The sequence below is a fragment of the Pteropus alecto genome, unplaced genomic scaffold, assembly GCF_000325575.1.
Source record: "Pteropus alecto unplaced genomic scaffold, ASM32557v1 scaffold233, whole genome shotgun sequence".
NCBI lineage: Eukaryota > Metazoa > Chordata > Mammalia > Chiroptera > Pteropodidae > Pteropus > Pteropus alecto.
In genome coordinates, this window is record NW_006434367.1 from 2,122,743 (window position 1) to 2,149,947 (window position 27,205).

The window sequence follows — 27,205 nt, forward strand, 5'->3', positions numbered from 1 at the left end:
GAAAAGAAATCAAAGAAGATACAAAGAAATGGAAAGATATTCTGTGTTCTTGGATTAGAAGAATCAATATAGTTCAAATGACCATATTACCTAAAGCATAACACAGATTTAATGCAATCCCCATCAAAATCCCATAAGCATTTTTAAAGAAATAGAATAAAAAATCAGCAGATTTGTATGGAAACACAAAAGACCTTGAATTGCCAAAGCCAACCTGAGAAAAAAGAACAAGGCTGGAGGCATCACTCTGCCCGACTTCAAATTATACTGCAAAGTGATGGTAATCAAAACAGCATGGTAGTGGCAGCCAAACAGACACGCAGACAAGTGGAACAAAATCGCGAGTCCAGAAGTAAAGCCATATTTATATGGGCAAATAATTTTCGACAAAAAAGCCGAAAAACATACAGTGGAGAAAGGAAAGCTTCTTCAATAAATGGTGCTGGGAAAACTGGAAAGCCACTTGCAAAAGAATGAAACTAGACTGTTGTCTATCACCGCACATCAAAATTAACTCAAAATGGGTTAAGGAGCTGAATATAAGACCTGAAACAATAAAATGCATAGAAGAAAACATAGGAACTAAACTCAAGGACTTTGGACTTAAAGAGTATTTTATGAATTTGACCTCAAAAGCAAGAGAAGTAAAAACAAAAATAAATGAATGGGACTACATTAAACTAAAAAGCTTTTGCTCAGCAAAAGAAATCATCAACAAGGTAAAGAGACAACCATCCAATGGGAAAATATATTTGCAAGCAACACTTCCGATAAGGGCCTAATATCCAAAATATACAAAGAACTCATACAACTCAATAAGAATAATAAACAAATGATCCAATCAAAAAATTGGCAAAAGACCTGAATAGATACTTCTCCCTAGAGCCTAGAGAACATACAAATGGCCAACAAATTTTTGAAAAGATGCTCAACATCGCTAGCTATTAGGGAAATGCAAATCAAAACCACAATGAGATAGCATTACAAAAATAATAATAAAAAATAAAATAAAAAACAAAAAACTGAAGCAATATATTTATGGACATAAATTTTTTATAAATACTATTATCATGCTTTTAAAATTTGTAATACATAATGGAAAAAGAATTCATTTTTGCATATGAATTTTCCTGGGATAGCATTGCTTTTCAAAAAAATTAAGAATAATGAAAATATTTTAAACTTTATTAAATATCTTTCTAAAACATATTATTTTACATTCCTGTTTAACCAAATAAAGTGTTTTTTTCTTTTTTTATCATTAATTTTTCTTTTTTATTATGGTGACATTAGTTAACGAAATCCAGTATGTTTCAGGTGTACAATTCAACACTAAGGCATATATATCCATTGCATTGTACCAAATAAAGTGTTTTTAAAGTAACTTATCTTTTCTTGATTCTATAGGATCTTATGGAAACAAAAAGAAATGATCATAACCCTACATTCTCTAGTGTTGTTTTCTTTCATGTGAGATTGAAATGCTTGCATGCAGAAGGTTTTTTTTTTTTTAAAGATTGTATTATGGAAAATTTTAAACATGTAAAAGTAGAACATATTGGACCCTATACATCCTTCATACAGCTTCAGCAGTCATCGACACATGGCTCTTCTTGTTTCATCAATTCTCCATCTCTCTGCTTTCTCCTGTACTATTTAAAGCATATCTCAAACATCATGTACCACCCATGCATCTTTCAATATAGTTGAAAGATAGAGGCTCTTTTAAAGTAATACAATCTCAGTAATTATTGTACCTGAAATAAGTCAGTGTGTAAGAAGGCTCTTGACACTGGGCTCTGGATGGGGCCTGGTTTTAATCAGAGTTCCTTAACTAGTTCTGAGATCCAGATGTTTCAAGTACCTCTAGATATCAATCCTCTCACCAGTCCCAAACTGGGCATTACTGCTGCAAGATTACCGGTGAAGTATGAGAGATATGAGGAATGTGATCTTTCTGGCTCCTGATGTTCTTTGATTGGCTGTATGGACATAAGAACTAAAAAATACATCTTATATCTAAAAAAAAAAAAAAAAAAATACCCACCAAACTTCAGATATACAATAGAGTAAGAAACTAACAGAACATCTATGGATCCCATGTTGCTTTGATGCTAGGAATTTGGTCATTTCTTTGTCTATCTCTTTTTCCTTTAAAAGCTGAACACAGAATAAAAAAAGTTTGAGTATCTTAAATCTAGTTAATCATATTTTTACTGTAGATGGAAATTGTCAAGTCACTGTTACATTTACGTGAGCTTGCTGCCCCTGGAGCATATAGGTCATGCCATCGTGCTTTAGGCCCTTGAGCCCCAGTGATAATGGTTTCAACCTAACCCAGTCTGTGTGATTTGATCCTTTCGTGTAAAGAAAAGGTTACTTCCCTTCGCTAACTCCCCAACTCTACCAAGAAACCACTGAGCCCCTGGAAAGACGGCTTCATCTGAACTTAGAGCTGTCTTGGAGGATGAGGCCACTCTCACACCTTAAATCCTTCATGGTGAGATGGGAAATGCTAAAGTCTTGAAAATGATGATCATCTGCAAATCAACACCAAGCAAAGCTCCCTACAACATGGCTCAGTACAATATCCTACTACATCAAGGAGCGAGAAATAAGACCCACTTCTTCACCTCTGAATTCTCTTTCAGTTCCTCACCTTCTAACTTTGCTAGTTAGATTTCACTAGTATGGATTTTATCACTGATCTCTGCAACTATTTATGGAGTGCTGATGACATGCTGGGTGTTATCTCAAGGAGTCAGTCACTCACATGGACTGGCTGTGGGTTCTGTTAAGGATTCTACTCTTCATTCCAAGGGTGGTGGGGCATCACAACATTGTCAGAAGTAGGGCAGTGACAAGGGCAGTTTTGGTTTCAAAATAATCCTGTTAGGTGGAGAACTGATTACAGGTAGTACAAAACTGGCACTGGGTGACAGTTAAGAGGCATTGTACCATTTTAGGGACAGAGATGATGGGAGCAGCTTTACAGAATGGACTCAAGAATGGTGCATGATCTGTCTGGGAATGTACAGAAACATGTGTTCACACAAGTCCTGGGTTTAGATTTTCTTTAACACAGAGAACAATATTCCCCGAAAAGACAAAAGAGAATACACTAAGGAGGGGATGGGACTCTGTTTCTGCTTTAACTGCAACTCGTCAATGCTGCAGTGTGTCCAAAATAACCCTGCCCAGGCCTTATCAGTGCTTCCCCTCCACTCTCTCCACTCCCCCCCTACCTCGCCCCCACGCCCCGTCCTACCCCGCAGCCACCTGGCATGGCATTTATCCAATGGATGGACCACTTAAACTTCCCTTTGAAACTAGAAGAAAGATCCCAGTACTCATCATTCACATCTAGGAGCTTAATAAATGTTAGTTTTCCTCTAACAGTATATGGGCTTAGATGGCAGCCACTTCTAGGTACCACTATGGACTCCGAATGTCCCTGGCGCACAGTTGGTGAATTGCGGGAAGCTCCGCATTCCTATCACCAGCGGTGCTAAGACAGCGCAGCTTTTCTGTGTGGCAGCACCACCTGGTGGCTGATTCGAGGAATAACCCAACCAGAGCACAGATCTTCAGGATTTTTCTAACACGGTTTAGTGCCAACAGCCTGTCAGGCACCACCTTCCTTTCCTTCTCAGCAGACAGTGCAGTTTTGTTTCTCCTCTTTTTTTTCTGTTTGCATGTCAGTTAATCAAAGCTCCAAAAATGCCTATTTCAAAAATACACAGCATCTCCTTCTCTTATTCCTTCTTTCCCTTCCCTCTATAAACCTAATTTTGTTATTTTCCATCACCCTGAATGTCCCTGTACTTCTTATATTATTGCTGTTAGCTGTTAAATTATGACGTCCATCATTAATCATTGGGTTCTGACACTAAATATTTGCATTGATAAACCAGTGTTTCAAAGTATATTTATATCTTAATTTGTTTAGAAAATTCCATATAGTCCCAATATTTTGTAAATGTTGGTGAGGTCCACATTTAAAATCTTGGAATTAAGACTCTTGATATTGCTCATGTACAATTAAAATTATAAAAGTAGAGTCAAAACTTGACACTATTCACTATTAAACAGATATCCTGTAGGTCAGGACATAAGGTGCAGAGTTGCATGTGGTTAAGAACAAAAGGCTCTAGTGTCCAGAATATTTAAGGAACTACTACAACTCAACAATAAAAAGACAAATAACCCAATTTAAAAAATGAACAAAGGATTTGAATCGACATTTCTCTAAAGAAGATATACAAATGGCCAATCAGCACATGAAAAGATGCTCAATTAGTCATTAGGGAAATGCAAATCAGAAGCACAGTGAATATCATTTCATGCCCACTAGGATGGCTATAATAAAAAGGACAGATAATAATAAATGTTGGTGAGGATGTGGAAAAATTGGAAACCTCAAATATTGCTGATGGAAATATAAAATAATTCAGCTGCTTTGGAAAACTGTTTAACGGTTCCTCAAAAAGTTAAACATAAAATACCATATGACCCAGCATTCCACTCCTTGATATATATCGAAGAGAAATGAAAACATATATCTAGACAATAACTTGTACATGAATATTCATGGCAGGATCATTCAGAAAAGCTAAAAAGTAGAAACAACCTAAATGTCCCTCAACTGAATAAATGGATAAATAAAATGTGGCGTATTTCATATAGTGGAATATTATTTGGCCATAAAAAGAAATGAAATACTGATATATGTTACACATGGATGAAAAATCACACTAAGTGAAAAAAGCTAGACACAACAGACCACATACTGTATGATTATTTATGTAAAATGATCAGAATAGACAATCCCATGAAGACAGAGAATAGATTAGTGGTTGTCAGGAGTAGGGAGGAGAGGGGGGTGAAAAATGACTACTAATGAGTAGAGGTCTTTTTTTGGAATGATGAAAATGTTGTGGAATTAGATAGTGATGATTCCACAACCTTAGGAATATACTCAAAACCACTAAGTTGTACAAGTTAAAAAAGGGTGAATTTCATGGTATGTGAATTATATATTTCAATTAAGAATAAAAGAACAATGGCAACATTTCTGGATTGAAATTAAAATGCACAGTGGAATTTCCATGTTCTCATTTCTGTCTTGTCAATGATATTTCTGATTTATTTTATGCCATATTCTGCCAGGTGGTATGGAGGATACAGAGGTGAATAAGAATGGATATGACTCTCATAGAATATAAAATGATAATGGATTTAAGCTAAACTTTACATATATAGCTACAATATAAAATTAAAAGGTGTTATAAGGGAAGTACATAAAAAATGAGTGGAGACTTCTAACAGAGGGGATCACGAAATGTTCCAAAGAAGAAAAAAAACTTGAGATGGCTTTTGAAATATGGGGAGGACCTGGTCATTTAAGAGTGTGGGGAAAGAGGTTCCAGGGGCAGAGGGCAAGGTGAGGCTGAGGAGTAGCAAGCAGAAGGCACAGAGAGAACATCTAGTGAGTTCACAGCGGGGAGTGATTCATGAAAAATGGGTGAAGATGGTCAAAAGGTACAAACTTCCAGTGATAAAATAAATAAGTCCTGGGTATGTAATGTACAATATAACAACTATAGTTAATAATACTGTATTAGAGAAAGATAAATACCATATGACTTCATGTATATGCAGAATCTAAGGAATAAAAGGAACAAACTAAACAAAAACAGACTCAGATACAGAGGACAAAATGGTGACTGCCAGGGAGTAGGGGTGTTGGGGAGCTGGGAGTAAAAGGTAAAGGGATGAAGAAGTACAAATTAGTAGTTACAAAATAGTCATGGAGACACAGAGTACAGCATAGGGAATACAGTCAATAGTATTGTAATGGCTGTGTGTAAAGCCAGATGAGTGATAGACTAATTAGGGGATCATTTCATAAACTATGTAAATGTCTAACCAACGTACTGTATATCTGAAACTAATATAAAATAAAAAAATAATACTGTATTGTATTCTTTAAAGTTGCTGAGAGTAAATCTTAAAGCCCTTATCACAAGATAAAAATTTTGTTAACTATGTGTGGTGGCAGATGTTAACTAAATTTATTGTGGTGATCATTTTGCAATAAGTACAAATATTGAATTAGTATGTTGTACACATGAAACTAATATAATGTTATATGTCAATTATAGTACAATAAAAAATAAAACAAAGTAACCCCCCTCCGCAAAAAAAGAATGTGCCATCTTAACTCTGCATTCTTTTTTTAAAAAAATTATTTATTTTAATTAGTTTCATGTATCTAGTACATTGGTTAGACAACTATATAGTTCATAAAACGATCCCTCCAATTGCTCCCTCCCTCCCCTGACCCTCCATCTAGCCAATGTATTCATGCTAACTGCATTCCCTATGCTGTGCTCCCCATCCCTGTGATCATCCATCAGCTACTAATTTGTATTTCTTTAACCCTTCACCCCATTCTCTCAGTCTCCCCAAATCTCTTCCCCTCTGTCTGTCACTAAATTATCCACTATATTTGTGAGTCTGTTTTTGATTATACTTTTTATTCCTTAGATTCTACATATAAGTGAAATCATATAGTGTTTATCTTTCTCTGTCGGACTTAAATACCTTCTAGGTCTCTCAAATATCTTTTTCCAACTCCTTCCTTTTCATATGTATGGGTCTTGTTTTCTTATCCTTTCAGCCACTCTGTCTTTTGGTTGGAGCACTTAATTCTTTTCCATTTAAGGTACTTATTGATAGGAATGTAGTTGTTACCATTCCTTATTACTGTTTTTGGTACATGTTTTTTCTTCTTAAAGAAGTCCCTCCAACATTTCCTGTAATACTGGCTTGGTGGCGATGAATTCCTTTAGCTTATTTGTGTCTAGGAAGCTCTCTATCTGCCCTTCCACTCTAAATGATAGCTCTGCTGGATAAATGATTCTTGGTCGTAGATCCTGGGTCTTCATCCTGTGGAATATTTTTTGCCAAGCCCTTCTGTCCTGCATAGATTCTGCTGAGAAATCAGCTGCCAGTCTTAGGGGTTTGCCCTTATATGGAATTATCTGTTTGTGTCTTGCTGCTTTTGATTTTTGGAATTCTCTGAGCTTCCTGGGGTTTTATGTCCATTTCCTTCACCAAGTTAAGGAAGTTTTCTATCATTATTTCTTCAAACAACTGTTCAACATCTTGATTTTCTTCAGTTACGCCGATCAGATGGATATTTGGAACCTTAATAATGTCCCATATCCTCCTTAAATTATTTTTATAGTCTTGTCATCTTTTTTTCTTGCCATTCTGATTGCGTGTCCTTGGCTTTCTTGTCCTCTACATAGGACATGTGATCCTCTTCTTTATTCACTTTTTTATTCTTTCATTTATTCCATTTAATATACTTCTCATCTCAGATAATGTGTTCTTCATTTCAGACTGATTCCCTTGTATAAATTCCATTTCCATTTTTATGTTTTTTTTTTAAATGTCTTTGTTGAAGTTCTCTACACTTCCCAAAAGTTCATTGAGCATCTTTATAACCAGTGTTTTGCACTCTGCATCTGTTAGATTACTTGACTCCATTATTTCTGGATCACTGTTCTGTTCTGTCATATGGTTTCTACTTCTTTGTCTTCCCATTTTGGCAGTCTTTCCATGTCAGTTTCTATGTACTAAACAAAGCTCCTAAGTCTCCCGGTTTTATTAGTGTGGATTTGTGAAGTAGGTGTCCAGTGGCACAGTCCTGACAGGGATTCAGCTGCAGGCCAAATTTAGCCCAAGCCTGTGCCCCTCTGGGGCCACCTGTTAAGATTCAGCAAGCAATCCATAGATGCTGTGCTTATAGTTGCCTCAAAAGGCCACACCAGAAACCAAGGCCAGCTGCCTCCAGTGCGAGTCTAGGTGCTGCTCAGCAAGGAGCACCTGACTCGCTGAGGCTATACCAGGATGTGGCTTGGGTAGAGCCACGAGTTGGGGGAGGTGGGTTTCAGGAAATTTTCTGGGCAGAGTGACCTTTGTTATTCAGTTTGATGACGTCACGGCTATGGTGGTACTGTGTCCCCGCAGTGGGAGTGGGGAAAGCTCAACAAGGAACAATGGATACTGTGGGCACTTCTGTACAGAGTGAGTCTCACCTCGGTCCTCACTCTGACAGTGTCTCCCTGTAAGTCCCTGGTGCCCCTGAGCTCGGCCGAATTGGCACTGGTGCTCAGAGTGAGCAGGCCTGTCACCGCGAAAATCTGCTCGTGAACATGGCCCCTTTAAGAGGCGTCTGCTGCTGCCGCAGCCTGCTTCTCACTTAGCTGCTGGAGACCTGGCAGCCCCGTGTCCTTGCCCTGTCTTACCTTCTGCCATTGTGGGGTGATTTCTTGGCTTTCTCCCTAATTGTATGGTTTGTTCATCCCAGGCAATTTTTCTTTGCTGCTGCTCCTTGTTTCCGTCACAACTTTGATTTGGTTGCCAGAGGGATGAACAGAGCCTCTATCATCTACGCCATTCATTTTCTCTCTTAACCTTGCACTCTTGATCTAAAGCATCATGCCCTATTGCACCCGCCCACTGGGGCTCAAAAGGGAAAAGGGGGCACTGACTAGCATTTGCACTTGGTACTAAGGACCTTTCTTGCTTATTTCCTATATTATGATCATATTCTGACATTCATTTATTTATCAAAAGGCATTCCTTCAGGAACCATAGAGGACAAGGGGACTGAGGAGAAAACATAAAGGATGAGGTCCCTGGACCCAGGAGCTCATTGAATTCAGACACTAAACAAATACATGAATGAAGATATAATTGCAAAAAATGGTAAGTTTTATGGGAAAAAGAGGCAATTACCCTGGGAAAGAATAAAACGGGCATCAAGTAAGGCATCTATGAAATGTGAAGACTAAGATGGAGTTCATGCAGGTAAATTGAAAGAGGACAAGTTTTCCAAGCAGAGGTAACAGCATGTGGGAAGAGGGAGAGAGAGAGAGAGAGAGAGAGAGAGAGAGAGAGAACTGCGCCCGAAATGGCAGTTATTGGTGGTATTTCACCAAAAAAGGAAAACAAATTGGGAGGGGAGAGTGGCAAACAATCAGTTGGGTCAAGAAGAGCCTTAAAACAACCCAGCTTAAGGCAAGGAGGCTTGTTTTCTTTCCAACCTCTCAGGAAAAAAATGTTTCATTTCTCTGTGTTAGATGATGTAATAGCCAACAGATCTACAAACGTGTGAGGCCACAAAAATCACATCCTCAGTGTCATTTCTAGGATTTTACAAATATGGCTTAAAAATCTTGTTCACTGTCAAACATCAAATTATGAACAAAAAGACCAAATGGCAAATCAAAAATAAGATGCCAGAGGTCTTTCTTTTCCTTCCAGTGGTTCTGACATTTCTGGATGAGACCTTATTAACTATTTCACCTATGGTAATGTGTTCCAATTTTTAGAGCTTTAAGTGATACCTTATGAGTTCTCCCAAGAGAGGAATTAGTCCTTCATCTGTTGGCTCCTAAGCAAACAATTTGTCTTCAAAATGCATAAGTGTCTTTAGGTTGCAGTATCGATTGATATTATGCATCATGAAATCACTGTTTAAAACAGGAATCCAGGAATATTTTCATTTTCTAACATCACTGTGTAGTAAATATATACGTTTCTGTCTGTTTCATTATTGTAAGGAAATACAATAAAAATATGAAAAAATCAATAATTCTCTTACCAAAGATTAATGGTGAAATCAAGTTTAGAAATGATTTTTAGGAAATATTAAATAAATGTACTAAAAAGCAATGTTGAGTCTTGGGACAGGAACAAATACCAGTTAGAAACAATTTTAAGATCTCACTTGAGCTATCCAGCTCAGAATTGTTACAAGACTCCAAAGCCTCTTTCCACCGGGCTCCTGAGACTTCATGAAGTTGGAGTTGCTGGCGGCCTATCTGAAAAAGAGGCAGAATGTGGCAGAATCAAGATCTAGAGAAACAGAGCTTGAATAACACTGGTCGTCAGGGCATGTAAACTCCCTGGTTACAGGAGCCACCCCTTTGCCTCTAACTTACACTAGTTTGAGTTGGAATTCTATCACTTACAATGTAAAGAGTCTAGATTAAAACAATCAATTTATAATTTCCCAGCCCAATATGGCTTCATATTAGGCTTTCTGCCTTTCACTTTCAGGTTTATAACTTCAGTTTAGGGTCCTGGTATAGTGAAAAGACAGAGGAGAACAAAGCATAAAAACAGTAAAGCAGTAGGGGACCCAATAATAGAGCAGTTTATAGTTTCATGATTTGCAGGTGTGAATATTCCCATGATGCCTGGCATCAGCTAGGAGCTCAATAAACATTGAAATAGACAGTTGATATGAACACAAAACTCCCCCTTCAATCCTGACTACATGACAGAGAGATTAGCTATATCATCCTTGCCCCCTCTCACAGACCACGGTCCCACTTCAGAGTTTGGTATTTAATCTTCGGAATCATTAGAAATACATATCCAACAAATGGTAAGATCTTCTGTATAGAACATATTAAATTTAGGTACGGTGCAGCAAGCCATAATTTATTTTCTCATATAATCAGAAGTTAAGTTTTAACATATCTATCTTCTAAAAAATCCTTTTTAGGACTCTATTCAAGATGGCGTAGAAGGTAGAGGCAGTGCAAGCCTCATTTAGCAGCCACACCAGAATTACAACAAAACTATAGAGAAACCAGTACCTGGAGTTGCCAGAGGTCTGGCTGAACAGAAGCCCTACAACCAGGTCACCTCAAATAACAGGTCACCTCAAAACGGTAGGAGGGGTGGACATGCCAAATGGCCTGGTCTCACAACTATATGTGGTGATTGAGAATGGGGAGGGCTATCTTGGCTGCAGAGTCACCTCCCCTACCTGAGGAGAGAGAGGTTTTGGTCACGCACTGGGCTCCCTAGCCCAGGGTTCCAGTGCCAGGAAGAGAAGTCCCCATAACCTCTGGCTGTGAAAACCAGCGGATGTTGTGGCCAAGTGAGATGGAGGGCTGTGGGAAGTAGAACTTTTCTCTTAAAGGGAAAAGTCTTGGGACAGGAACAAATACCAGTTAGAAATAATTTTAAGATCTGGCCTTACTCACTGACAGACTCATTCACTCTGAGTTCCAGCACTGGGGCAGCTGCTCGAGGGGTGCCAGGGACATATGGGGAGGAGCTGAATTGTTAGGCTTCAGGGTGAGGGCTGGAGGGGTGGCTTGCTCCATGACAGAGGTGCAGGCAGAAGCCATTGTTCTTCTGTTGAGCTCTCCCCACTCCCAGCCTGCAAATACAGGCACCATCAACCTGGATAACACAGGTTGTTCCATGCAGGGGATTCCCTGAGAATCCACCTCTCCCAACTTGTGGGCCCACCCAAGCCACTTCCAATGATTTATTCCATACAAACAGGCTGTCTTGGCCTCTGCTGTGAACTTTCATAAAATCTCTCAAGGGCTCACAATACCCAAAGAAACAGCATTTGGCCTCAGTGTGCCCTGCACCTCTTGCTGAGCAGCCCCAAGCCCCGCAATCTATGGCAGCTGACCTTGATTTCTGACTTGGCCCCTCAAGGCACTTATAAGCCCAGAACAGGTGGCAGCCATATGCGGATTGTTTGGTGACTCTTACTAGATGGCCCCAGAGATGCACAGGCTGCAGCTGAACTTGGCCTGCAGAGCTGGACCCCTCCCAGGTCTGTGCCAAGGGGCCCCAGAGCACACCTACTACATAAAGCCACTTTAGTAAGACCAGGGCACTTATGAGCCTTACTTAATGCATAGAAATGGATGCAGGGAGGCAACAAAAATGGACAAAGAAGCATGTCCCACATGAAAGACTAGAACAAAGCTCCAGAAAAAGAAGTCGCCAAAATGCAGACAAACAATATACCATGCAGAATTCAAAACACTGGTTATAAGAATGCTCGAGGAATTTAGGGGGAGAGCAGATAAACTCAATGAGAACTTTAACAAAGAGATAAAAATTATAAAGATGGAGATGGAAAACACTATAGGGAGCCAGTCAGAAAAGAATACAATATCTGAGATGAAAAGTACATCAGAGGGAATCAACAGAGTGGATGAAACGGAGGATTGAATCAGTAACATAGAGGATGGAGTAGCAGAAGACACCCAATCAGAACAGCAACAAGAAAAGAGAATCCAAAAAAGTGAAGATAGTTTAAAGAGCCTCTGGGACAATGTTGAGTGTAACAGTGCTGGCATCACAGGAGTACCAGAAGGGGAAGAGAGAGAGCAAGGAATTGAAAATCTATTTGAAGAAATAATGATGGAAAAGTTCTCTAACTTAGCAAGGGAAATAAACATACTATTCCAGAAAGTTCAGTTAGTCCCAAACAAGATGAACCCAAAGAGATCCATACCAAGACACATCATAATTAAAATGCCAAAGGTTAAATTCAAAGAGAGAATCTTAAAAGCAACAAGAGAAAAGCAATTAGTTACATACAAAGGAAAACGCATAAGACTGGATGATTTCTCAAAAGAAACTTCACAGGCCAGAAGGGCTTGGCACAAAATATTCAAAGTGATGAAAACCCAGGACCTATAACCAGGATTATTTTACCCAGCAAAGTTATCATGTAGAACCAAAGGACATATAAAGGGCTTTCCAACAAGAAAAAGCTAAAATAGTTCATCACCACCAACCCAGTGTTACAGGAAATATTGGAGGGACTTCTTTAAGAAGAAAAAAAATATGTATCAAAAGTCTAAATAAAGAATGCCAGTAACTACATATCTATCAATGAGTACTTCAAATGAAAAATAATTAAATGTTCCAATCAAAAGACAGGGTGGCTGAATGGGTAAGAAAACAAGACCCATATATATGCTGCCTACAAGGGACTCACTTCAGATTAAAAGTCACATGCAGACTAAAAGTAAGGGGATGGAAAAAGATATTGCATGATGGACCTAGAGGGTATTGTGCTGAGTGGAGTAAGTCAGATAAAGTAAGACAAATGCAACATGATTGCACATATATGTGGAATCTAAAGAACAAAATAAACAGAAACGAACTCATAGATACAGAGAACATTTTGTGGGTGGTAGAGGGGTTGAGGGAGTAGGTAAAAAGGTGAAAGGATTAAGAAGTACAAATTGGTAGTGACAAAATAGTCACAGAGATAGAAAGTATTATATAAGGAATATAGCCAATAATATTGTAATAACTATGTACGGTGTCAGAGGGGCACTAGATTTATTGGGGTGATCATTTTGTGAGTTATATATATGTCTAATCACTATGTTGTACACCTGAAATTAATATGGTATTGTATGCTAACTATAACTGAAAAAAATATTATTAATTAAAAAATCCTTTTAAAAATAGAAAATATTTATTAAGCCTTTACTGCATGCCAGATACTATTTTTAAGGGCTTCATTTAAAAGAAAAATAAGAAGTAAAATTTACACAGTAAAATGCATAGATCTTAAGTATACAGTTGATTTGCAGAGATGCTGTAGCTGTCACAGAGATCCTACTGCCTACAAAACAACCTATTTACCATCTGTCCCTTATAAAGTTTGCTGATTCCTGTTCTACATCTTTGTCAACATTTGGTGTTTTCAATCTTCCAGCCCCGAGTGGGTATGAATTGCTGCTCTTTAATTTGCATTTCTTTGATGACTAGAGATGTTGGCAGCTTACTGGCTCTTCATATATCATCTTTTGTGAAACGTCTGCTTTAAGTCTTTTGCCCTCAGTCTGTAGCATTCCTTCTTATGTTCTAGAAACAAATGCTTTGCAGATTGTGTGCTCTGAGGATGTTTCCACCTAGTACTGCAGTGAAGCCTCAGCCCTGTACAGGGTTTCCTATGAGGCCCACAAATCGTGTCCTGCCATGCGCACGTAGCCAGGAATTCCCACAAGGACTTCTGGGTTATCCCTTCAGCATAGCTCACTCCTGGCCCGCAGTCTGATCTACAAATTTCCCAGCCTTGCAGCTGCAAGCTTCAGGGGGGTTCTTCTGCTCCCACATCGCTGTTCTCCACCTCTCTACACAGGGGCGAAGATGTCCTATCAGGTTGGTCATGATCTCATTTTACAGATAAGGAAAGTAAGTAACTCATTTTTTTTTTTTTTCTTAAGAAGAATAGGAATTCTTTCCTGGCTGGACTGGAATGTTTCTGTGTAATCCTTGGTTGTTGTGATACTTCTTTCATGTCCTTTGCTGGTGTCAGTTTTCTCTGAAGTATGTAAAGAAGCTAAGTTTCAAAAATGCAAATCAAACACTTCTACTCCTCAGTCCTCAACAACCAGTGACTGGTGTCTGAGTTTAAATTGTGAGATTTTTCTCAGTAATTATACAATTCAGATATGACAGCCTCACATATTACGACAGCCTCATAATGTTTTGTGCACAGGAGGTGCTGAATAAATTTTAGTTCTACCCCTCCCCCAACAATAACCCTTGACTCTGCCTTCTCTCGTACCCACATCTACTTTATCAGCAAATTATTAATTTGCCTTGAAAAATCTATCTAGACCCTGATTGCTTCTCATTACTCCATTACTACCACCCCATCCCAAGCCTCCGCTAGCTATTTGGATTATCACAAATATCCAGAGTAAAATCCGAAGTCCTTTTAGAGCCTTTTATGTTCCTACATGGTTGGCCACTAGCCCGTGGCTTATTTCTTGAACACGCTAGGTGCAAGCAAACCTCAGGGCATTTCACTTGCCTCTCCATAACCTGAGATGCTCTTCTCCAGATAGTTAACCTGGTCCTTTCTTTAATCTCCATCAGGCCCTGGTGCAAATGTCCACCTTCTCAATGAAACCTTCCTGAGCAAGTCATTTAAAATCACAACCCTTTCAGCCATCCTTGTGCTCACTAGTTACCCTTCAGCTGACAGCAATGACAGAACACAGTAGAGGTGCTTCGTGGGCAGGAACCTAGGAAGAGAAGTGTTTACAGAAAGGGTGGGAGAAACTAATAGCCTATCTTCATTTATTTGGTGATTTGTGTAGTTGCTGGCACTGGAGGCACCCTAAAAAATCCCACAACTCTGGGATGTTTCTTGAGATCGAACCTAGGCTTTGTCTCGTTAAAGTACAGGAGTTTCTGGGAATAACATGCCAGACCTGATATATCAGTGTGAATTGGGGGACAACAGGAACAGCGAGGCAGGAAAACAGAGTCACCAGACCCTGCTCTGTGTCATGGTGCTTCACCTCACTCAATTTGCATAACAATCTTTCTGGAAAGTACTCTCACCTTCATGTTATAATCAGGGAAAAGGATCTTAGAAGTGCTAAATAATGTTCCAGAGGAGGGAGAGCCAGAATTTTAGACAGATCTTGGCCCTGGAGCCCGTTCCAGAGCCTGTGAATCAGGGGTTCTCTGCTGATTCAAATGACTGTTCTTCATGGATATGTGCAGAGACACTGAACGTATAATCAGACCATGCCTCTACGTATGTAAAAATCGAACTCTGACCCACAACCTGCAGCCACCAGCCAAGAAGGCCAACCTACCATCTGCAGTAACCAGTGTAAAAACTGAGACCACTATCTCTAGCAACCAGTCCAGGAAGCCAAACAGTAATTCATGTAACAGCTGGACCCGAATGACCAGGACTTGAGTAATAACTGGCAGCTTCCCTAATTTTTGCTTCCACCTCCAGGACCACCTGGAGAAAGAAAATACGTACTCATAATCTATCAGGCAGGATGCCCTGCTTCTAGTCAGCCCACCTACAGTTTCCCCACACTAACAGCTTTCACTCAGGACACACCTGAAGCTTTTCCTTTTTTCCACTAAAAAGCTTTCCCACTCTTCTGCCTATCTTTGAGTCTGCCAGATCAAGTGACGGTGGCTGACTCCTGCTACAGCAAAGTCTGAATAAACAGTCTCTGCTTGCTCTCATTCGGGCGTTCTTCGTGTGTTTCCACAGTGTACTCACAGAAGTAACTGTATGTTGTGTACATATGGTGTGTGGATGCTTTTGGTTGATAAAATTGTTCTTGGTTAGCATGAAGGATTAAGTATATCAGTGTTTCAGTGTTCTGCAGGATGCAATGTTCCATGTGCAGTTCCGTGCTGCCTGCGGGCTGGGAGCATCAGAATGTCCTGCCCCGCTTTGAGACCATTGACTCTGGCCCCGCTTTCCTGTTACAAAATCATTACTGTTCTCAAGCCCAGATGGGAACAGTTTCTTCTGAGAAAATACCATTAGCCCAAGAGGGGGAAGTGGATCTGAATATTCAATAAACCTTCTCCATTAGGCACAGCAAAGTTTATTAGACCAATGGCAACTCTGAATGCTTTTTAGTTCTACGCAGCACTTATCAACAGTTGATGTTCAATATGTTATTACATTAAAAAGTAATTCTAAAATAAAGTAGCAGTTAAAATAATTTCAGAGATAAAGAATTGTGTAACTGTTCCTTATTGGCACAAGAAGGAAAGAAAGACATTAAACGATTGTTTTCCCTGTGGCATTTTACTGATTCTTTTCAGCACGCTGAATTTCTTTGTACAATGAAAACCTATAGTAACACACACACACACACACACACACACACACACACACAGAGCGAGAGAGCGAGAGAGCGAGAATGAGAGCGAGAGAAAGAGAGAGCATGTGTGAGTGAGAGGCTCCCTTATATTCCACAGTAAGTTCACATAAGTAAATTAGGGCACACTTGACATGGACTTTGAACAGATAGGCTTTCCTCAGATGCAGAGTTTTGATGCAACTATGGAAAAGGTGCTGAGTGTTCACTTTCTATTTGCTTTAAGTGGAACCTTAATATGCTGTTTTACAATAAACCCCTCAAAAAACAAAAACAAAAACGAAAAAACAAACTTTGCACCTTTAGAAACAGAAATATATTCTTCAAGTGTATTTTGATTTTTCAGTGAGAGAGTAATTTGGGAGACACGAGCCTCCCCCTACAAGGCTCCTCTGCCCTGCCTTCCCTTCTTTTTCAGGCACACTGACTCTCTGTCCCCTATGCATCATGCTGTGTCACGATGACTGCTTTATGCCCTTGTCTTTATACAAGGTTGTGAGTTCCTGAGGATAGCCTCATATACCGACACCCTGGGCAGAACCTGGCATGTAGCAGGTGTCATTGCCTGTGATCGAATTAACAAACACACAGCACTGACACATCCTTCAGATCATAGGAGTTGCTCCTCAAATCGAACAGTTGATTGATTTGCATCTTACGGCTTTGCTTTTGTTTCTAGGCTTCTTTCTCAGGTGGCTGTGGGCTTGCAGTTTGTCTACACCGGCCTCTAAGGCTGACCAGGCCTTGGGGCCTCAGGGAAGGTAAGGCCTAAGCTGTCCCTGGATCAGCATCCCCTTCTCCTTCTGTCCCACTCCCTCCCTCAGCCCATATCTGCTTTCTGAGTCTTGCTCTGTTGCTTCAAAAAGGTGAGTTTTGTGTCTATGGATTTCAGTAGCTGGCCTATCTCCAGCTAACGGTCTTTGCCCTGACGAGGAAATACCACTTGGGTCTAGGTACACGTGGGTGCCTCATATTTCTGACCAGATGCCTTTTACTAAGAAGCCACTTATGGGAAAAGAAGAGTCTGAAATATTGCTTGACCTCCCAGCTGGGAGATGCAAACTCACTCTGTGTGTTCCTGGGAGTTCCTGTAGAAAGTAATCGCTTCTCTGCCACCAGATAAAGGCTCTGCGCTGCAGCTTGGCACTTATTCTTACAGTTACTTCCTTTTCAACCATCAAACGAGAGCTAATTTAGAACTCTGCTGTCAAAAGTTCCTTACATACTGCTATACAAGGAAGAATAACTGATGCTTGGACTCTGAATTAGCTATTCTTCCTGTCCCACAAATGTTTTAAAACCACTTTAATCAGAACTTAGAAAAATTTGATATTCTTATAACAATAGTAAATAAACAGAGTGTTCATGCTTTAGTGTAGACAGTTTTGGGGGGACCAAATAGCAGCTCCTGAATTTCACAATGAATAATTTCTTTAAAAAACGATAAACGATGTTTTTCTTTTATGCTTATTTATCGTCAGTCTCCCATGATGGTGTAATTTATAAAACGCAGTTTCTAATATTGATTTGTGGAGCACTTCAATGGCCGAAGATAAAAGGAGCAATCTCCTTCCTATTTGAAACTGCTACATACTGTTGCTCAAACTTTCTTCATCCTCTAGAACCGTTAATCCTATTTAGTAAGCACCCCAGGTCTCTGCCACATCTTGAGAGCTGTGGGTACTTTGGGCTTCCTTCTGGGTTCTTTCCAGGGCTCCTTGATAAATAGAGAAACCAGGCTGCCAGGTGTGAGCTCCCAGCAGGTTTCCGATGCTTCTGCTGAGAGTTTACCACCAGGGTCAATAATAGCATTACGCATTTACATGCAAACATCAAAATTCCTCTGAGCAATTAAGTCTCTACCCTCCCTGTACTTCCCCACCAATAACACATCCTAAGGAAAAGGGGTGCCTGTCATGTTATAAAGAAATCTCCACGTAGAGAGTTGCAATATTATTGACCTGTACTGTTGCAGTTTGTCACGTTAGTACATGCACACTCACACCGCCATTTCTTTTTTAGGTTCATGTCATTTCGACATCACTGTGAACTTCCCTGGGGCTGAGACAGTGTCCTTTACCCTTTGGCATCTCCATATCGCCCAGAGAAGCACCTGGCACATAGCAGGCTCTCAAAGAAGTGTTTGTGGTTGGTGAACAGAAGCAATTCAGTGTATGGATATACCTGCTCCTTGTTCTGCTGTACCAAATGTCTTTTCTGAGCTTTCTCCAGGAGACTTTTAGGTTGTATTCCACTTCCCCAGAGTGAAAAACTCACTCTTCAACTACAAAAGAACGCACCAAGTGAACGTTAATTAAAGGTATGAAGATACAGGCCTTCCCTATGTTTCCTCTGCTGAGATTAAAGAAAAACTGAGCAGTGGTACTTGGTGCCCTTCCTCTAGCAGTCAGCAGCTCTACAGTGGCCAACACTTACTCACTGACAGCGTGCATCTTCCTTTCCCCCCCAAGGCAAGTGAAATGAGTAGCAGGAGGCTTGGTGGGGGTGCTCCCAACGTCCTCTGTGTCTTCGGTGGCATTAGGTGTGACCCTTGTAACAGCAATGGCATCGTGATGATGTGACTCCTCCTGATGAAGGCACAGAGATGGGAGGGGCTACAGAACAGATGCAGGGGAGGCTGGAGGTACAAGGGAGGGTATGACTCACCAGCACCAAGGAGGTGTTAGAATTACAGTGCCAGCCTTTTTGGTTGAGAATAATTTACCCCCTAGAACTGAAGTTGGAAATGTCTTTAAGTGATGCTTTTTAATTCATAAACCACAGCTTTCAATAACAGCACACTATCTTTCCTGACTTGGTCAAATTTTCGGGCTTTTTAAGAGGAAGGCCTGATGCTTGTGGCCCTGAGATCCATCTACTCATAGAGGAACCCAACACCCTTCTTCCCATCAGCTCTTCCTCTCAGAGCCTAGTTCAGGGATTAAAAATCTTTCTCTTTTCCTAGTAAGGGCTTAAAAAATTTTTTTTAAAGAACATTTTAGGTTCACGACAAAATTGAGTGGAGAGTACAGAGATTTCCCCTATACCCTCTGCCTCCCCACCCCCACAGCCTCCTCAAATACCAACATCCCCCATTAGAGTGGTACATTTGTTAAACCTACATTGACACATCATTATCATCCAGAGTTCATAGTTTATAATATGGTTCACTCTTGGTTTTGAACATTCTATGGATTTGGACAAATGTATAATGACATATATCTACCATTATAGTATCATACAGAGTAGTTTCATTCCGCCGCCTCCCCCGCCCCCACCAAATCCCCTGTGCTCTGCCTGTAAGGTAATTTAAAAATAACAGGGGACAGTTTTCACCTGACCCCTAAACATTAGTAGAGTCACTGCTTCAGTTGATAGGATCTAATTCTCCTTTCTTTTTGTTAAACAGTTTGTTTCAGTTTCAAATTAACTAAAATAACAATAAATTTAGATATGAATAAATTATTCTTGATGCTGTGAGGTAAAGAACAGTCATTTAAGGATCTTTGTTTATTCTCATTTATTTATTTATGTAGTGGGGTTTTTATAATCTCCTGATCATTAGTTTCAACGTCATGAGCTGATTTTAGGCCATAGTACCTAGGTCTTACCTTTGAAAATGCTTATACTTAGAAACTTTTCATAGACTAACTTAATTAGCTATAGAATTTGCTAGATCTCTTGATCTTAACTGAAAACTCTGCTTGCTGTTGAAGAATTTCACTTGGAATTACAAATTTGTGTGACATTGTCAACAGGAAAGTTACTTGTGGTAGAGGAACTGAGGTTGTCTACATACCAGAATGCTTCAAGAGCAGACTCATGACCAGGGTCAAATAAACCGATCCTTTATCACAGGGATCCCCAACACCCGGGCTGCAGACCAGTACTAGACTGCAGCCTGTTAGGAACCAGGCTGCGTAGCAGGAGGTGAGCAGTGGGCTAGTGAGCAAAGTTTCATCTGTATTTGCAGCCGCTCCCTAGCGCTAGCATCACCTCAGCTCCATCTCCGGTCATCAGGCATTAGATTCTCATAGAAGTACTGGTCTCTGGTGCCAAAAGGTTGGGGACTGCTGCTTTATTAGGAACCCATGTGAGTGGAAACACTTGATAATTCCTCTCCCGCCCTTTTTCTCTTCACCTGCAGGAGGTAACCACCATTCTAGTTTCTAAACTTGCATTTTTACCTTTCTAAACTTTCCACAAGGCAGTTTGAAAGGTATGGTCACAGCTGTTTTTTCTTCTTATAGCCAAATTCCTCCCAAGAACTGGCACCATGACTGCTTCATAGTTTCCACATCGTTTACAACCTTCAGCCTCCTGCGTCTGCCATTCCATGAACTGGCAAACCCAGTGGATTTCTTTTCAGTCCTTCAAGAACTCCCAGCTGAAATTGCTGACGACTCCCTTCTTCCCAAAACTCTTTCTCTTCTTGGCTTCTCCCAGCTATCTTTGTTATTCTTCATACTTTTCTTCCTCCAACATTCCTCTGAAAGGTTGGAGTTCTATGTTCTTCTGTTCTAGGGCCTCTTCTCTTCTCTCTCTGCACATTTTCCTAGGGTGGCTGCCCATTACTCCAGGACCCATTGTCAGTGGGTTATTCCTGCATGTCCATCTCCAGCTCAGCAAGCTCCCTGAGCTCCACACCCACAGTAGACACCCGACCGCTTCCCGGACATGCCTACTGGATATTCTTGGCTGTCTCACCTTCAACACATCCCAAAGGGAATTGCTCTCTCAACCCACCTGCCTCTTCCTCTAAAATTCCTTGTTATGAGGAATCTCTATTTTACCTGTCTTCAAAACCTCACAGTGGAGAATATTCACTGATAATCCCACCCCCGACATTTTTCTTTTCTTCCAACTCTTGGGTCACCAGTTTCTCTAGATTCCATTTTGCCTACATTCACAATTACGTCTGTTCCTTCCTTTCTGTCTGTCATTATTATATCTGCCTATGTCCATATCTTCACATATCTTGATTGGACCATTGCAGCTGTCTCCAGCTGGCCACTCAGCCATTTGCCAATTTTGTGCAGCGAAGCTGGATTGCCTGGATTTGAATCCCGGCTCCATTACACAGTGGTTGTGTGTTTGGAACAGGATTAGCTTTTTTAGATTGTGTGATTTCATGTTACCATTTAGTTTACAATTCAGAGTATGGGTCCCACAGAGAGAACTGGTTTGGCTGAATATAGGATTCAGAGATCACACCACTTTACTGAGTGGTTTTCATGTGCTAATTTCTATGCTAAGTAAATTCATATACATTATTTTAACTAATTTCACTTAATTTCTCAGTAAGCATGTGACATTGAGATTATTACTGATATGGAAACTGAAGCTCAGAAAGGTTTACCTACATTCACATATCTGGTAAATGGGAGTGCTGGCATTTCAAACAAAGTCTGACTCCACTGCCATGTTCTTAACCACCATGGTCCTTGGCATCTCTTACTGGGTCATAAGCATATTTCAAAATTTTGAGAGCATTCACAAAATTGTCATATATTCCAGTGACACACTTAATCATCAATATTTGACATCTAACTTGAGACCATTCAGGGCCAGTACTAATCATCAGTATAAACATGAGTGGGTTTGCAAGTTGCTATGGACTGAATTGTGTCCCCTTAAAATACATATATTGAAGCCCTGATTCCAATGTGACTCTATGTGGAAAGAGGGTCTTTAAGAGGTAATTAAGGTTAAATGAGGCCATAAGGGTAGGCCTCATTATGACTGGCCTCATCAATCATAAGGATTGGTGTCTTAATAATAATGAGAGACCAGAGCTCGTTCTTTCCGCTGTGTGAAGACACATGAGAAGGCAGGCCAGGAAGGGAGCTCTCCACAGACACCAAATGTTGCTGAGCTTTGATCTTAGACTTTCCAGTCTCTGGGATTGTGAGAAAATAAATGTCTTGTCTATGCCATGGAGCTGACGAAGATACAAGACAAAGAGAATGGCTTTGAAGAGGGCTCTGAACTTTCAGTGTTTAGACAGGTCAAAGAACAACCTGAATTCCTGGGATGAAATCTGGCTTCATGTAAACAATGGCCACTTCAAATCTATAAAATTGTAGCAATAGTATATATAAGAGAATGATATGGAAGTTTTGACTAAAACAACTGCAGTACATCCTCTTCCAAGGTTGGGAGGAAGTGTTATGCTTTTGTGACATTAAAAAAGGCACAGCCAGAGTATCTGGGATTTCTGATTTTAACAGCCAAAGTGCTGCAGCAGGCTGTTGTGGTCAAATGAAAGCAGTAGACTGATGAGAATGTGTCCTAGATGTCCACACAGCCCAAGTCTACTGCACACCTTGAAACTGCTGTCTAGGTCACTGAATGCATTACTATCAAGAAAATAAGACACTTATTTTAAAAAAATGTTCAAAACCTCACATTAGAGAATATTCCCATTTTTTTTTTTTTTTGCTTTTGTTTTTTTGTGACTGCACCGAGAACTTCCAATTGGAGAAACTAAAGACACAGACAGAGGTCATTCCAGCATTCTGTTTTATACTAATAGCCAAATACAAAAGAAAAGCAATAATTGTCTCAAAGAGATTGCTTCCTTCTCAAAATGTATTCCTGGAAGAGAAATACCAAACACAAAAAATACAACAAGAAATAATTTAGTAAAGCGAAAAACAGGAATCCTACCCATAATTGGCCATTTTAAATTTGAACAATTATCTGGAAAAAGGAAAATATTAAATGGTTAGGGGTACATGATGACTCTTCTCCAGTCATAAAGTAGTGAACAGGAAATTTATGTCATGGTCAATAAGAGATGTGGAAGAAGAATCAGTGGCATCTATTATATTATGACTCCATGAGTTCAGTGTCAGAAAAATTCACTAGAAGAATGGTGAATGTAGCTTCGCTTGCAATATCTGTTTGGGTAAATATTTTGATCTCACACCCAGCCTTGTCAACTGCGCTTTTAATTGGTGTTGACCCAGAGCTGCTGTCCCTGGAGCTCAGTGTACAACCTGTATAAATGTCTGTGTGGCTGAAGATAGAACAGAGATAAGAAGCAGCCTGATTTTATCAGTCACATAAATTGTGTTTTATTAAATTTAGGCAATGCTTAAAAATAAGTAGGTTTCAAATAAAAATAGGCATTTTCATCTTATTCTGGTAATTCATAAGGCCTGGCAACATTGGGCTTGCATTCTCCCAAGGCAACAAGAGGATGAAGCTAGGATCTGCTGTCCCTTTTAGACAGAGCGTACACTGTTTTATGTGAGTTTTGGACTGAATTATGTCCAAGAGAGAGGCTTCACCAGAAGCCAGTCCTGATAGACCTCAATTTTGGACTTCAAATCTCCAGAAATGTGAGAAAATAAATGTTGTTCAAGCCAGGGGTCCCCAACCCCTGGGGCCGCAGACTGGTACTGGTCTGTGGCTTGTTAGGAACTGGGCTGCGCAGCAGGAGGTGAGTAGCCAGTGAGCCAATGAAGCTTCATCTGTATTAGCAGCCACTCCCCAGCGCTAGCATCAGCGCCTCAGCTCCACCTCAGATCATCAGGCATTAGATTCTTATAGCAGCACCCATCTCTGGTGCCCAAAAGGTTGGGGACCGCTAGTTTAAGTCATTGTGGCATTTTGTATGGCCAGTCAAGTCGACAAACACACAGCTCATATCCAGATGTGAGTTATCTGAGAATTCCGCCCCACTGTCCACCTTCCACTTCTCTAAGCACATTCCCTCCACATTCCTACTACACTATTCTAGTTCAGAATCCATGAGCCCTTCTGGATCTGTTGCCTTCTAACTGGAACTTTCACCTTATCCACATCCTACTCCTGTACTCCTTGGATTTACCAGCCACCCCATGCCTGAAAGAATGCTCCATCCGAAAGTTAAAATGGAGCTATGTCACTCTTGCCACGAAGCCCTCCCAGACTCTAGTGCTCTTCGCATGATGCGGGGTACACAGGTTTCTAGTCCTGTGCAGGAAACGAAGCTCAGTCATCAGAATGAACCCATGGAGGAACCAGAGCACATTTAGACTGCAACAAAGTGCTATACGAGAGGTGCAAATATAAAATTCAATATGGACACAAGGGAATTAAACATCTATTCCCACTGGAGGACGCTGGGCAGGTCTCTTGGAGGAAATACCATCTTGGAAGATGGGACTAACCCAAGACCAGTGGGCATGGAATAAGGAAGTACCCTGAAGCAAGTGTGTCCTTCCTGAACCTGTGAGTTCTCTGTCCCACAATGCACATTTCCAGAAGAAGTAAGAGAATGGGCTTAGTAACTGAGATAAATGGCTATTAAACAAACACAATGGCAGCAGAAGCAAGCATTTGAGGATATTAATGGTCTGTAAGTAGGCTTCTGATTCAATGATTTCCAGCTAAATCCATTCTAAATTCAAATAAAACCAGGAATCTTTCTGAGTTTAATTCAAATCTACACAAAAGCTGATAAACAATGCCCACCTGATGTAACAATGTTATACTATTGACCTCATTGGGTAGAAGATACACTTTCCCTTTCAAGTGAGTCATTTGATTCATTGTCATTTCAGATATGATGTTGATATACAAGCTATGTTAGGCTATGAAATAAGGTCTTTAAAGAGTTTTTCAACCTGTGTTGCAAGAAGTTGGCTCTTTGGAGCTCACCAGTCCACTCTTTAGATCTTATCTTCCAGTTCTCTTTCACAGAATTATAAGTTTATTAATTTCTATATATCTCAAGCATCTTCTGTTTCACATTCCTTTTATTTAAAAAAGAAACCCACTTCTGCTCAACTATACGTTCACATTAAAACAACAATATATCACCACAACTCTAGAGCTTATTTATTTATTCTCTTATTTCTTGAGACCACAATCCTCTTCCTTTTTATTTTAATCTGACGCATTTAAAAAATTAGGCTGGAAAAAAATTTTTGTTTTTAGGAAATTATGTGGGTGGGGATATACTTTGAGCACGTGCATAGCTGAAAATCTATTTTATTCTCTCACACAAACAATGGTTTAACGAGGTATGAAATTCTAGGATTATAATTCAGTATTTTCAGAATTGTGCAGTATTTTCTGGAAACATTGCATTGTTATATTCTAGAAGTGAGCACTGTGGATGCAAACTCTGCTTCTGATCTGGTCTGCTGCCCTTTTCAGGCAACCTGCTTGTTTGTTTATTTTTTCTTCTTTGTTTCTCCTGCAAAATTTCCTTTTACCTTAGAATTCAGATATTTCACCAGGTTACAGAAGCTAGGTTTGTGTTGTTTTAATTATTCATTCTTGCAATGGGTGAGCACTTCCAAACTGAAGACTTAATTGTTCTCTAGATCTTAAATAAAAGTCACATTCATTTATAAGCAGGGATCTTAAGTCATGGAATAGGTTCTTTCCCTTCACACAGCAGAGTACAGAATTGAACAATTATTCTTTATATCTCACAAAATTTGGGTCAAAATTCCATATCTTAATTTTTTTTTTTTTTGCCTTACAATTTAAAAGGCAACAAGTAGCACCAAAAATTCATGATTTTTTGATTCTACATTAGACTGCATGGGAAATGTTTTCCAGTTGTTAACTCGTAGAACTATTATGTTTGCTACAGCCGAAGCTGTAAGAAAATACTAGCAAACCAGATACCAGTTTATTACTTTCAAACCCTGGTGATTTTGTGCTCACTTTCTTGCATGCAGTTAGCACCAGCTAACAACTCTGGGGAGCCTGCCACGTTGTTCTGCTTCTGAAAAAGGAGCAAACAGTCTGAGAACACCAGAGTTGAACTTACTCAATGAAATAGAAGTGCCATATCTTCAGCTGCTGAAGTCATTTTTTGAAAGGGAACAAGACACACCTACCAACTCTATTATTCTGTGATTGGAATAAAAGCTTTGTGGTTAAGCTAAAAGGCCTTATAAATCTACTTTCATTTGTGTTCTTAAAGTGCAGCATGACTACTGCTGCAGGAAATGAGATGCTCGAGTTAGCCATCCCTGTGGATTACATACTGTGGAAATAAATCAATTGAGGAGGAAAAATTCCCAGAGAAACTCATTAATTAGTCATAAGTGAGCGACTGGCCAAAACAGCGGTGTGGAAAAGAGCAAAATAACTGGGTAGTGTGTTCTCCTCCAAATCACAGAAGTAAATATTGTCAGGACAAAAATCATTCCGCGCAGGATTTAAGACTGACAGCCCCGTCTGAATCCCATCTGCGAGCGTCGCCCACCCTATGCAGGGATGACAGCGGCGCTCCCCTCGGGGACCGGCCCGGGCTGTCCCTCCCTGAGCTCGCGAGCGCCGGGTGAGTCCGGGCGCTGGCCGCACCTACCCAGGAGCAGGAGCCGGTGCGTCCGCTGCAGATCCCGCTTCTGTTCGCGGAGCATGCGGTCAATGTCCCGACTCACTTTCCTCGCCTCCCGCTCGGCCTCGCGCTCCTCCGCGCGCAGCTGGTCCGGGCGACGCCGCCGCTCCTTCTTCGGGTCGGCTTTGGGCCGCGAGCAAGCAGGGCTCTGGCCGGCGCCCGGAGGGGCTGGGGTCCGGGCCGCGTCTTCCCCAGCCACCGGGGCCGGGGCTGGGCCGGGCCGCATGCCCTCCGCGGGCGTCTCCGAGGCCGCGCGAGGGGTGTCCTCTGGGTCCCCGAAGAGCAGCGGTCGCAGACTGTAGCACAGACCCATGTGGGCGCGGCGCGGGCGCGGGGC

At 40.6% G+C, this 27,205-nt stretch overlaps 1 protein-coding gene across 3 annotated transcripts in view; it reads right to left on the reverse strand.

Annotated features, from left to right (window-relative positions):
* The window catches only part of GNAL (G protein subunit alpha L), a 151,031-nt gene extending 123,832 nt beyond the window's left edge, over window positions 1-27,199 (reverse strand). Inside the window, exon 1 of one of the 3 annotated variants that reach the window (XM_015587245.2) lies at window positions 26,836-27,199. In XM_015587245.2, coding sequence (XP_015442731.1) covers window positions 26,836-27,181 — 346 coding nt within the window. In that variant the 5' untranslated portion in view covers window positions 27,182-27,199. The remainder of the gene's footprint in view (window positions 1-26,835) is intronic. The other 2 variants (XM_015587246.2, XM_025044897.1) reach the window with 2 other exon arrangements.
* Between the last annotated feature and the right edge of the window lie 6 nt (window positions 27,200-27,205).